Genomic DNA, 13,437 nt, shown 5'->3' on the forward strand with positions numbered 1-13,437 from the left:
ACATTATACAGAATTTAAACTTTAATTTTAATATGAAAAATGTTGTGAAGACAAATCCCCCCTTTGGATCCTTCTTAGTCCTCGTCTCAATACACGACCAAAAGAAGAACATCTGGGGTAGTCCAACACGTGTCTTGCTTGCTTGCTCTTTTTGAGTGTTGCTGTGTAAGAGGGGGCGTGAAAGAGGAGTTTCAAAAACTGGAGTTTGAAAGCAGGAGGTTGAGATCGCTGTGAGTTTTCATTTTTGAACCCACAAGGTCTACAAAAAATTTTAAGTGTCATTTTGACTGTCTGTTTTTTTTTGTGAAATCCCCATAATTAGATGGCCTCCATGTTGGAAAATGCAGTCCAATGTACATCCTGTTCAATGTATGCAATCCTTGAACAACAGTTTGAGGGTGCATATTGTTGTGCGAGATGTGTGCTAGTTGTCCGTTTGGAAGCCCAGATCCTGCATCTAGAGGGGCGACTGGCAACAATGAGAAGCATTAACAACATGGAGAGGAGTCTCCTGCTCACTGAGCAGGCACTCTCGGGAATAGAGGTGGGGGAGGACAGTGGGACGGAGTTGCAGGACAGTCAGGCAGTTAGCTGGGTTACAGTTAGAAAGAGGGGTAGGGGAAAAAGTGTCAGGGAGGCTAGTCCTGAACTGGCACACCCCAACAAGTTTGCCCGCTTGGCAGATGAGGGGGATGCCATTACAGAGCTAGCAGAACTGCAGCAGGATACCGCCTCTGACCGCCAGGGGGGTGTCTGCTCCAGTAAGGAGGGAGGGAGGAGTACAGGGCAGGCCAGACAGGTACTAGTGGTGGGGGACTCAATTATTAGGGGGACAGACAGGGCAATCTGTCACAAAGACCGGGATCGCCGAACAGTGTGCTGTCTGCCTGGCGCACGAGTTCGGCACATCGCGGATCGGGTTGACAGGTTGTTGGGCGGGGCTGGAGAGGACCCAGCAGTCATGGTACATATTGGCACCAATGACAAAGTAAGAGGTAGGTGGAGTGTCCTTAAAAATGATTTCAGGGACTTAGGCCGCAAGCTTAAGGCAAGGACCTCCAAGGTAGTCTTTTCTGAAATACTACCAGTACCACGAGCCGCACCAGAGAGGCAGCGGGAGATCAGGGAGGTAAACAAGTGGCTCAGAAGCTGGTGTAGGAAGGAAGGGTTTGGGTTCATGGAGAACTGGGCTGACTTCGCTGTCGGTTACCGGCTCTACCGTAGGGACGGGCTGCACCTCAATGGGGAGGGTGCAGCTTTGCTTGGGGAGAAGATGGCTAGAAGGGTGGAGGAGTGTTTAAACTAGGGACTTGGGGGGAGGGAACCTACAGCAAAGAGGGGGAAGATAGTGTAGATAGAGAGGTGGGAATTATAAATGTACCTGGGGGTGGAGCGGAGGGAGGGGTTAGAATAGTTAATAGGAATAGGCTTCATAGGAAAATAAAACTTACACCCTTGAATCCCATTAACCCCAATAACATAAAGGATGGAAATGTAAAGTGTATGTTCACAAATGCCAGAAGCCGAGCAAATAAAATGGGGGAGCTTGAGGCCTTGATACTGGAGGAACATATTGATATAGTTGGGGTCACTGAGACATGGCTGGTGATATAGTTGGGGTCACTGAGACATGGCTGGTGATATAGTTGGGGTCACTGAGACATGGCTGGTGATATAGTTGGGGTCACTGAGACATGGCTGGTGATATAGTTGGGGTCACTGAGACATGGCTGGTGATATAGTTGGGGTCACTGAGACATGGCTGGTGATATAGTTGGGGTCACTGAGACATGGCTGGTGATATAGTTGGGGTCACTGAGACATGGCTGGTGATATAGTTGGGGTCACTGAGACATGGCTGGTGATATAGTTGGGGTCACTGAGACATGGCTGGTGATATAGTTGGGGTCACTGAGACATGGCTGGTGGTATAGTTGGGGTCACTGAGACATGGCTGGACTCCTCGCATGACTGGGCTGTCAATCTGCAGGGGTTTACATTGTTTCGCAAGGATAGAATGAACAGAAAAGGTGGTGGAGTCTGTCTGTATGTAAGAAGTGGTATGAAAGTCAGTGTGAACGATGCCATAGTGTGTGATGATTCTGAGGATGTGGAATCATTGTGGGTAGAATTACAAAAGGAGGGAAATACTGAAAAAATAATATTTGGGGTAATCTACAGACCATCTAATATCACTGAAGAGATAGAAGTTCGGCTTCATAAACAAATAGAGAGGGCCGCCCGGGCAGGTACAGTGGTAATAATGGGAGATTTTAACTATCCAGATATAGATTGGGGTCCGGGGTTGGCTAAAACTACAAATGGGCGACAATTCCTAAATTTATTGCAGGATAATTTTATGGGCCAGTTTGTGGAGGACCCAACAAGAAGTGATGCCTTGTTGGATCTGATCATTTCCAACAACGCAGAGCTGGTTGGTAATGTAACTGTGCGGGAAAACCTTGGTAATAGCGACCACAATATAGTTACTTTTGACTTAAAATGTAGAAAACAAAGACAGGCGGGGAAGGCAAAAACATATAACTTTAAAAAGGCAAATTTCCCTGGGCTGAGGGCTGCACTACAGGACATAGACTGGGGGGAGGTGTTCTCAAATACTGATACAGAAGGTAAATGGGACATTTTTAAATTAACTCTAAATAACTATACAGCTAAATATATACCAAAGGGGAACAAATATAAACGATTGAAACTAAATCCTACATGGCTGACACATGATGTTAAAAGAGCAATAAACAGCAAAAAAATAGCCTTCAAAAAATACAAATCTGATGGGTCAGCGATAACATTTAAACAGTACAAGGAGCTTAATAAAATCTGTAAAAATGTAATAAAAACAGCAAAAATTCAAAATGAGAGACAGGTGGCCAAAGAAAGCAAAACTAATCCCAAATATTTTTTTAGATATATAAATGCAAAAAAACCAAGGACAGAGCATGTAGGACCCCTTAATAATGATAATGGGGAGGTTGTCACAGGCGATCAAGAGAAGGCGGAGCTACTGAATGGGTTCTTTAGTTCTGTATACACTATGGAAGAAGGAGCTGACATTGGCCAGGTCAGTGCTGGTAACACATCATGTACAGGTCAGTGCTGGTAACACATCATGTACAGGTCAGTGCTGGTAACACATCATGTACAGGTCAGTGCTGGTAACACATCATGTACAGGTCAGTGCTGGTAACACATCATGTAATGTACTGAACTGGCTTAATGTAGAGTTGGTACAAGGTAAGTTAAGTGATATAAATGTAAGCAAATCCCCAGGACCGGATGGACTACACCCAAGAGTTCTTAGAGAGGTAAGTTCAGTAATATCTGTACCCCTGTTCATGATATTTAGAGATTCTCTGGTGTCTGGTATTGTGCCAAGGGACTGGCGCAAGGCGAATGTGGTGCCAATCTTCAAAAAGGGCTCTAGGTCTTCCCCAGGAAACTATAGACCGGTAAGTTTAACGTGCATTGTGGGTAAATTGTTTGAAGGACTTATAAGGGATTACATACAGGAATACATAGGGGATAATTGTATTATAAGTGATAGCCAGCATGGGTTTACTAAGGATAGAAGTTGTCAAACCAATCTAATTTGCTTTTATGAAGAGGTGAGTAGAAGCCTTGACAGAGGAATGGCTGTGGATATAGTGTTTCTGGATTTTGCTAAAGCATTTGATACTGTCCCTCATAGACGTCTGACAGGTAAGTTAAGGTCTTTGGGTTTGGAAATTTTAGTTTGTAACTGGATTGAACACTGATCATGGATCGTACCCAGAGAGTGGTGGTCAATGATTCGTACTCTGATTGGTCCCCGGTTATTAGTGGTGTACCCCAAGGTTCAGTACTGGGACCGCTGTTGTTTAATTTATTTATCAATGATATAGAGGATGGTATTAACAGCTCTGTTTCTATCTTTGCAGATGACACCAAGCTTTGTAGCACGGTACAGTCTATAGAGGATGTGCATAAGTTACAAGATGACTTGGATAGACTAAGTGTCTGGGCATCCACTTGGCAAATGAGGTTCAATGTGGATAAATGTAAAGTTATGCATCTGGGTACTAATAACCTGCAGCGTCGTATGTCTTAGGGGGGATTAAACTGGCAGAGTCACTGGTAGAGAAGGATCTGGGTGTACTTGTAGATCACAGACTACAGAATAGCATGCAATGTCAGGCTGCTGCTTCCAAAGCCGGCAGGATATTGTCATGTATCAAAAGAGGCATGGACTCAAGGGACAGGGACATAATACTCCCCCTTTATAAAGCATTGGTACGGCCTCACCTGGAATATGCTGTTCAGTTTTGGTCACCTGTCCATAAAAGGGACACTGCGGAGTTGGAAAGGGTGCAGAGACGCGCGACTAAACTAATATGGGGCATGGAACATCTTAGCTATGAGGAGCGATTAAAGGAGTTACAATTGTTTAGTCTTGAGAAGAGACGTTTAAGGGGGGATATGATAAACGTATATAAGTATATTAATGGCCCATACAAAAAATATGGAGAAAAACTGTTCCAGGTTAAACCCCCCCAAAGGACGAGGGGGCACTCCCTCCGTCTGGAGAAAAAAAAGTTTAGTCTCAAGGGGCGACACGCCTTCTTTACCGTGAGGACTGTGAATTTATGGAACGGTCTACCTCAGGAACTGGTCACAGCAGGAACAATTAACAGCTTTAAAACAGGATTAGATACATTCCTGGAACAAAATAAGATTAATGCTTATGAAGAAATATAAAATCTCATCCCTTCCCCAATATCGCGCCACACCCCTACCCCTTAATTCCCTGGTTGAACTTGATGGACATATGTCTTTTTTCGACCGTACTAACTATGTAACTATGTAACTATGTGTCTATTGGGCATACAGTCAACCAGCTCCAGATGAAGATAAGTGGCCTTTAAAGAACTAAGTCTCCAGAGTAGAACTTTGTAATGTCCATCTAGTCTGCCCAATTAATACATGGTAACATTTACCCACGATGCATACTTTGATACTATACGATGATAGAGGTTTCAAAATAGGGTAAATAGTATAGATTAAGAGCTGACATTGTTACATTGGGTAAAGTAAGTTTAGGTGTAAACACACAGTGTACAATCCCAGATTTGTCTGTATCACAAGTGCACTTCTATTCTATTCTGAAAATGAGGAATTCATTAGTCTGAAATATAAAAGTCGAGGTTTTCTAAATAAAAAGAGTAAACTCCTGCTGCATAAGGACTACAAGCCTTCAGACTGGCATATGATGGGCCCCTTCTAGCTCTTGTGCAATTGTGTACATGATGGGGTGGAGAATTTCATCTCTCCGCAGAAGTTATATTGTTTGCTGGACCTGGCCTGTACCCAGCACTGTCCACCTACAACACTAATGGCAAATGCCCACTGAAGCATTAATAAAAGTTCATCTTTCCTCATTAAAGATATGCTCTAGGACTATGGCTGCACAAAGTGTTGTATAGAAGGTCTATCTAGAATATTCCATAGGAGGCCAGACTGAGCTGCAGATGGTCTCAGTTACTTATGGTAACATTTCTGTGTTTGGGGATCCCAGAGTTTCTAGTCCTTCTGCTATTACATGTTTCTAACAAGGGTCATTAGTTGATGGAACCCTCAGTATAACAACACCATCTCTTATGGCTGACGTAGGGCTCACACTTTCTCCAATATCAGGGACGTCACATTCGTCAGTAACCTGTGCAAGGACCAGCATAAATGAACTCCAAAATCCTCATCAATGGAGAGATCTGATGCTTGGATTGGGTTATTAGAACATGAATTACAGAAGAATAAAAATGGCTGCTATTGAGGGGTAACAGGAGACTTACCACATAATGCCAGGTTATGTTCTGACCCACACGCAATCTGTGGAGCAAAAGAAAAAAACTTCACATTGGATGAATTGTTTGGGGAACATTTTATTGCAAAATTATTTTATAAACCTGGTTTATTTGGCGAGATTAACCCTTCAGAGCAATGACAAGGGGATGTTAGTAACCAAAGCACAAGAATAAATGACATGGGCACTTACCATGTGTTGTCTTGCTGGGTGTCCTTTATTCAGTCATTGCCCAGAGAACGTCCCCTTCCCAATACTGTCTCTTACCACTTGCACCATGGTGAGTGCCCTGATCTTTTGTCTTGTTCTTTGGCTACTATATGATTTATTGCTTTGGAACAGAGAGCATCACTGGTGGATAAGATATAAAACACTGCAGAGACTGGGTACAGGTGTGTTAGAATGAATGCTGTGAGATGAGCATTTCTTACTGGATGATGTTCAAGGTGATGTTAGTGCTGTCACTGCTGTTATTGAGCCCCTGACAGCCCAACCCAAAGTGCACAGCTTTTTCTCATTCTTAGGGGGTAGGACCAAAGATGGTCCATTTACCAGTAGTACACACACAGGGACTTCCTTTCCCTTACGTGCCTGGGAAATCACAGTACAGCACCTACTTAACTTTGCTATGACATAGTGCTGGTGAAAGTGCACCAAACTGAACAAACTGGGGCATGATTTACAGTACACTACTTTAAAATGGCATGTGGAGGATAAAGGGGTTACTGATGAGTTTACAAGATGCTATGGGAGCAAAACTGAAAGAAACAGCTGCAGCACTGCAATAAAGAGGTTATACAGAGTGCTGAACTAATGTAAGGAAGCCTTTATTTAACTTTCAGGACAGTGTGGAGGAGGTAAACAGACTCACAGATAGTAGCTAAACAGCCCAGGCTCTTTCCTTTTCTCCTGTGTAGAGCAGTATCAAAACCCTAACCCCACTGGTTTCCATCCTTGCACTTCCTAAACTCCACCTCCACTTCTGCTTCTGCACCACCTGAGTTCAACCCCCACTGTAAGTTTCATATCTGCACTAGCTAAGTCCCACCCGACTTACATTCCCCTAACAGAGAGTGGATTCCAGAGGTCAAGACCATAGAGATTTTTTAATCACTTTGGTAAATTAAGCAATTTACAAAAAATGTAATAATCACAAAGAAAATGAAGTGAAGTACTTTGAAACAACAGTGACCATTTAAGACATAGCAAATGACTAATATAAAAAATACCTAGAACCCACAAAGGAGGGCTGGAACCACAGAGAAGGGCTGGACCCACAGAGAAGGGCTGGACCCACAGAGGAGGGCTGGACCCACAGAGAAGGGCTGGAACCACAGAGAAGGGCTGGAACCACAGAGAAGGGCTGGACCCACAGAGGAGGGCTGGACCCACAGAGGAGGGCTGGACCCACAGAGGAGGGCTGGACCCACAGAGGAGGGCTGGACCCACAGAGAAGGGCTGGACCCACAGAGGAGGGATGGACCCACAGAGGAGGGATGGACCCACAGAGAAGGGATGGACCCACAGAGGAGGGATGGACCCACAGAGAAGGGCTGGACCCACAGAGAAGGGCTGGACCCACAGAGAAGGGCTGGACCCACAGAGGAGGGCTGGACCCACAGAGGAGGGCTGGACCCACAGAGAAGGGCTGGACCCACAGAGGAGGGCTGGACCCACAGAGAAGGGCTGGACCCACAGAGGAGGGATGGACCCACAGAGGAGGGATGGACCCACAGAGAAGGGCTGGAACCACAGAGAAGGGCTGGACCCACAGAGGAGGGCTGGACCCACAGAGAAGGGCTGGACCCACAGAGGAGGGATGGACCCACAGAGGAGGGATGGACCCACAGAGAAGGGCTGGACCCACAGAGGAGGGCTGGACCCACAGAGGAGGGATGGACCCACAGAGAAGGGCTGGACCCACAGAGGAGGGCTGGACCCACAGAGAAGGGATGGACCCACAGAGGAGGGATGGACCCACAGAGGAGGGATGGACCCACAGAGAAGGGCTGGACCCACAGAGGAGGGCTGGACCCACAGAGGAGGGCTGGACCCACAGAGAAGGGCTGGAACCACAGAGAAGGGCTGGACCCACAGAGGAGGGCTGGACCCACAGAGAAGGGCTGGACCCACAGAGGAGGGATGGACCCACAGAGGAGGGATGGACCCACAGAGGAGGGATGGACCCACAGAGAAGGGCTGGACCCACAGAGGAGGGCTGGACCCACAGAGAAGGGCTGGACCCACAGAGGAGGGCTGGACCCACAGAGAAGGGCTGGAACCACAGAGAAGGGCTGGAACCACAGAGAAGGGCTGGACCCACAGAGGAGGGCTGGACCCACAGAGGAGGGATGGACCCACAGAGGAGGGATGGACCCACAGAGAAGGGCTGGACCCACAGAGGAGGGCTGGACCCACAGAGAAGGGCTGGACCCACAGAGAAGGGCTGGACCCACAGAGAAGGGCTGGACCCACAGAGAAGGGCTGGACCCACAGAGAAGGGCTGGACCCACAGAGGAGGGATGGACCCACAGAGGAGGGCTGGACCCACAGAGAAGGGCTGGACCCACAGAGGAGGGCTGGACCCACAGAGAAGGGCTGGAACCACAGAGAAGGGCTGGACCCACAGAGGAGGGCTGAACCCACAGAGGAGGGATGGACCCACAGAGAAGGGCTGGACCCATAGAGGAGGGATGGACCCATAGAGGAGGGATGGACCCACAGAGGAGGGCTGGACCCACAGAGGAGGGCTGGACCCACAGAGGAGGGATGGACCCACAGAGAAGGTCTGGACCCACAGAGGAGGGATGGACCCACAGAGGAGGGCTGGACCCACAGAGAAGGGCTGGACCCATAGAGAAGGGCTGGACCCATAGAGGAGGGATGGACCCATAGAGGAGGGATGGACCCATAGAGGAGGGATGGACCCACAGAGGAGGGCTGGACCCACAGAGGAGGGCTGGACCCACAGAGGAGGGATGGACCCACAGAGAAGGTCTGGACCCACAGAGGAGGGCTGGACCCACAGAGAAGGGCTGGACCCATAGAGGAGGGATGGACCCACAGAGGAGGGCTGGACCCACAGAGGAGGGCTGGACCCACAGAGGAGGGATGGACCCACAGAGGAGGGATGGACCCACAGAGGAGGGCTGGACCCACAGAGGAGGGCTGGACCCACAGAGGAGGGCTGGACCCACAGAAGAGGACTGGACCCAAGAGAAGCACTAGACCCACAGAAGAGGCACAGACCAATCCAATTTACAGTATATCCTATAGGTGCATGTTAAGACCTATAAACAGAGGAGAATAGAGGTACCATTACTCTATTAACCTTTACTATGCAACTATAGCCTCAAGAAAACTTACCAGAAATAATTATTGTGCCTCTTTTCAATGACACGTACAGGATGGTACCTCTACATGAACAATATTCACAACTACAAAAAGAAACAACTTTGTACAGACAGACTCAGACTTCTGGTCACAGGGCCCCATATAATGGGGTTTAGATTTTGTATACCCTCTTGCTAACATTTGAGCACACTAGGCAAATCATAAAATAGCAAAACAAAAAAGATTTCCACAATACAACAATAGTAGGTTTCCTTTCTTGTGGATATGGAGTGCCTGCGTATGCCATATTGTATCAATTTGGCCCCTTCAATGTATGAAAGTTCTACCACAAGTCAGATCCATTTTTTTTGGGGGGGGGGGGGGGGGGGATAAGGTAAATGTTAAGTTACAGTAGCAGTCTTCTGGGAATACATTCTTAGTTATGATCTTTGAGGTCATTAAGAGGCTTGAAATTCCCTTGTGTTAATAAATGAATAAATGGGTCTTTGTATATTGAAGAAACTAGAAGAAGTTTTAAGCTTAGATTCTGCATCTAGTGTATATGGAACCCTGTATGTGGATGGGTTATGTATTTTCCTATCACTCTAATGGCCTGCACAGAATCACAGAGGGGGTCCTTGAAGTTAGTGGGTTCCTTTTAGAACTGTGCGGTGGTTTGGATATGCTGCGGATCCCGCTGACAATTGTCTATGTCTTTACTACAGACTCTTCTTGGCTCATGGGTTAAACATTCTTTAAGGTTCTATATTTGGATGCTGAATTCATAATTGTTTATAGGCTCATTCATCTATGATGAGGCTTCCCTGAGGACATCACTACTCATCAGAGATGCCAACAAATGGAGCATTCATGTAGAAATATGTACAAATTCTGCACCTGATTCTAAATCTTGCACACAAGAAACAAATACACTGCTTAAAAAAATAAAGGGAACATTAAGATAACACATCCTAGATCTGAATGAACTAATCGTATGAAATATTTTCATCTTTACATAGTTAAATATGTTGACAACAAAATGACACAAAAATTATCAATGGAAATCAAATTTATCAACCCATGGAGGTCTGGATATGGAGTCACACTCAAAATCACAGTGGAAAACCCCACTACAGGCCGATCCAACTTTATGTAATGTCCTTAATACAAGTGAAAACAAGGCTCATCCTCACTCCTCTTCTCCTCCTCATAGATTGTAAGCTCTTGTGATCAGGATCCTCACTCCTCTTCTCCTCCTCATAGATTGTAAGCTCTTGTGATCAGGATCCTCACTCCTCTTGTCTCCTCCTCCTCATAGATTGTAAGCTCTTGTGATCAGGATCCTCACTCCTCTTGTCTCCTCCTCATAGATTGTAAGCTCTTGTGATCAGGATCCTCACTCCTCTTCTCCTCCTCATAGATTGTAAGCTCTTGTGATCAGGATCCTCACTCCTCTTGTCTCCTCATAGATTGTAAGCTCTTGTGATCAGGATCCTCACTCCTCTTGTCTCCTCCTCCTCATAGATTGTAAGCTCTTGTGATCAGGATCCTCACTCCTCTTGTCTCCTCCTCATAGATTGTAAGCTCTTGTGATCAGGATCCTCACTCCTCTTCTCCTCCTCATAGATTGTAAGCTCTTGTGATCAGGATCCTCACTCCTCTTGTCTCCTCCTCATAGATTGTAAGCTCTTGTGATCAGGATCCTCACTCCTCTTGTCTCCTCCTCATAGATTGTAAGCTCTTGTGATCAGGATCCTCACTCCTCTTCTCCTCCTCATAGATTGTAAGCTCTTGTGATCAGGATCCTCACTCCTCTTGTCTCCTCCTCCTCATAGATTGTAAGCTCTTGTGATCAGGATCCTCACTCCTCTTGTCTCCTCATAGATTGTAAGCTCTTGTGATCAGGATCCTCACTCCTCTTGTCTCCTCCTCCTCATAGATTGTAAGCTCTTGTGATCAGGATCCTCACTCCTCTTCTCTCCTCCTCATAGATTGTAAGCTCTTGTGATCAGGATCCTCACTCCTCTTGTCTCCTCCTCCTCATAGATTGTAAGCTCTTGTGATCAGGATCCTCACTCCTCTTGTCTCCTCCTCATAGATTGTAAGCTCTTGTGATCAGGATCCTCACTCCTCTTGTCTCCTCATAGATTGTAAGCTCTTGTGATCAGGATCCTCACTCCTCTTGTCTCCTCCTCATAGATTGTAAGCTCTTGTGATCAGGATCCTCACTCCTCTTGTCTCCTCCTCCTCATAGATTGTAAGCTCTTGTGATCAGGATCCTCACTCCTCTTGTCCTCCTCATAGATTGTAAGCTCTTGTGATCAGGATCCTCACTCCTCTTGTCTCCTCCTCCTCATAGATTGTAAGCTCTTGTGATCAGGGTCCTCACTCCTCTTGTCTCCTCCTCCTCATAGATTGTAAGCTCTTGTGATCAGGATCCTCACTCCTCTTGTCTCCTCCTCCTCATAGATTGTAAGCTCTTGTGATCAGGATCCTCACTCCTCTTGTCTCCTCCTCCTCATAGATTGTAAGCTCTTGTGATCAGGGTCCTCACTCCTCTTGTCTCCTCATAGATTGTAAGCTCTTGTGATCAGGATCCTCACTCCTCTTGTCTCCTCATAGATTGTAAGCTCTTGTGATCAGGATCCTCACTCCTCTTGTCTCCTCCTCATAGATTGTAAGCTCTTGTGATCAGGATCCTCACTCCTCTTGTCTCCTCATAGATTGTAAGCTCTTGTGATCAGGATCCTCACTCCTCTTGTCTCCTCCTCATAGATTGTAAGCTCTTGTGATCAGGATCCTCACTCCTCGTGTCTCCTCCTCATAGATTGTAAGCTCTTGTGATCAGGATCCTCACTCCTCTCCTCCTCCTCATAGATTGTAAGCTCTTGTGATCAGGATCCTCACTCCTCTTGTCTCCTCCTCATAGATTGTAAGCTCTTGTGATCAGGATCCTCACTCCTCTCCTCCTCCTCATAGATTGTAAGCTCTTGTGATCAGGATCCTCGCTCCTCTTGTCTCCTCCTCATAGATTGTAAGCTCTTGTGATCAGGATCCTCACTCCTCTTGTCTCCTCATAGATTGTAAGCTCTTGTGATCAGGATCCTCACTCCTCTTGTCTCCTCCTCATAGATTGTAAGCTCTTGTGATCAGGATCCTCACTCCTCTTGTCTCCTCCTCATAGATTGTAAGCTCTTGTGATCAGGATCCTCACTCCTCTTGTCTCCTCCTCATAGATTGTAAGCTCTTGTGATCAGGATCCTCACTCCTCTTGTCTCCTCCTCCTCATAGATTGTAAGCTCTTGTGATCAGGATCCTCACTCCTCTTCTCCTCCTCATAGATTGTAAGCTCTTGTGATCAGGATCCTCACTCCTCTTCTCCTCCTCATAGATTGTAAGCTCTTGTGATCAGGATCCTCACTCCTCTTCTCCTCCTCATAGATTGTAAGCTCTTGTGATCAGGATCCTCACTCCTCTTGTCTCCTCCTCCTCATAGATTGTAAGCTCTTGTGATCAGGATCCTCACTCCTCTTGTCTCCTCCTCCTCATAGATTGTAAGCTCTTGTGATCAGGATCCTCACTCCTCTTGTCTCCTCATAGATTGTAAGCTCTTGTGATCAGGATCCTCACTCCTCTTGTCTCCTCCTCCTCATAGATTGTAAGCTCTTGTGATCAGGATCCTCACTCCTCTTGTCTCCTCCTCCTCATAGATTGTAAGCTCTTGTGATCAGGATCCTCACTCCTCTTCTCTCCTCCTCATAGATTGTAAGCTCTTGTGATCAGGATCCTCACTCCTCTTGTCTCCTCCTCCTCATAGATTGTAAGCTCTTGTGATCAGGATCCTCACTCCTCTTGTCTCCTCATAGATTGTAAGCTCTTGTGATCAGGATCCTCACTCCTCTTCTCCTCCTCATAGATTGTAAGCTCTTGTGATCAGGATCCTCACTCCTCTTCTCTCCTCCTCATAGATTGTAAGCTCTTGTGATCAGGATCCTCACTCCTCTTGTCTCCTCCTCCTCATAGATTGTAAGCTCTTGTGATCAGGATCCTCACTCCTCTTGTCTCCTCCTCATAGATTGTAAGCTCTTGTGATCAGGATCCTCACTCCTCTTGTCTCCTCATAGATTGTAAGCTCTTGTGATCAGGATCCTCACTCCTCTTGTCTCCTCATAGATTGTAAGCTCTTGTGATCAGGATCCTCACTCCTCTTGTCTCCTCCTCATAGATTGTAAGCTCTTGTGATCAGGATC

General features: G+C 46.5%; 1 protein-coding gene across 5 annotated transcripts in view; it reads right to left on the minus strand.

Moving 5' to 3' along the window:
* Positions 1–13,437, minus strand: part of SERGEF (secretion regulating guanine nucleotide exchange factor) — a 136,323-nt gene that overhangs the window by 27,382 nt on the left and 95,504 nt on the right. For all 5 annotated transcript variants that reach the window (XR_008878985.1, XR_008878986.1, XR_008878987.1 and 2 more), the window contains one exon: positions 5,844–5,880. Coding sequence is in view for 2 of the 5 variants with exons in the window: in XM_056553981.1 (XP_056409956.1) it covers positions 5,844–5,880 (37 nt within the window). In the remaining 3 variants the exon portion in view is untranslated. The remainder of the gene's footprint in view (positions 1–5,843; positions 5,881–13,437) is intronic.

Source organism: Hyla sarda, unplaced genomic scaffold, assembly GCF_029499605.1.
Source record: "Hyla sarda isolate aHylSar1 unplaced genomic scaffold, aHylSar1.hap1 scaffold_516, whole genome shotgun sequence".
Lineage (NCBI taxonomy): Eukaryota > Metazoa > Chordata > Amphibia > Anura > Hylidae > Hyla > Hyla sarda.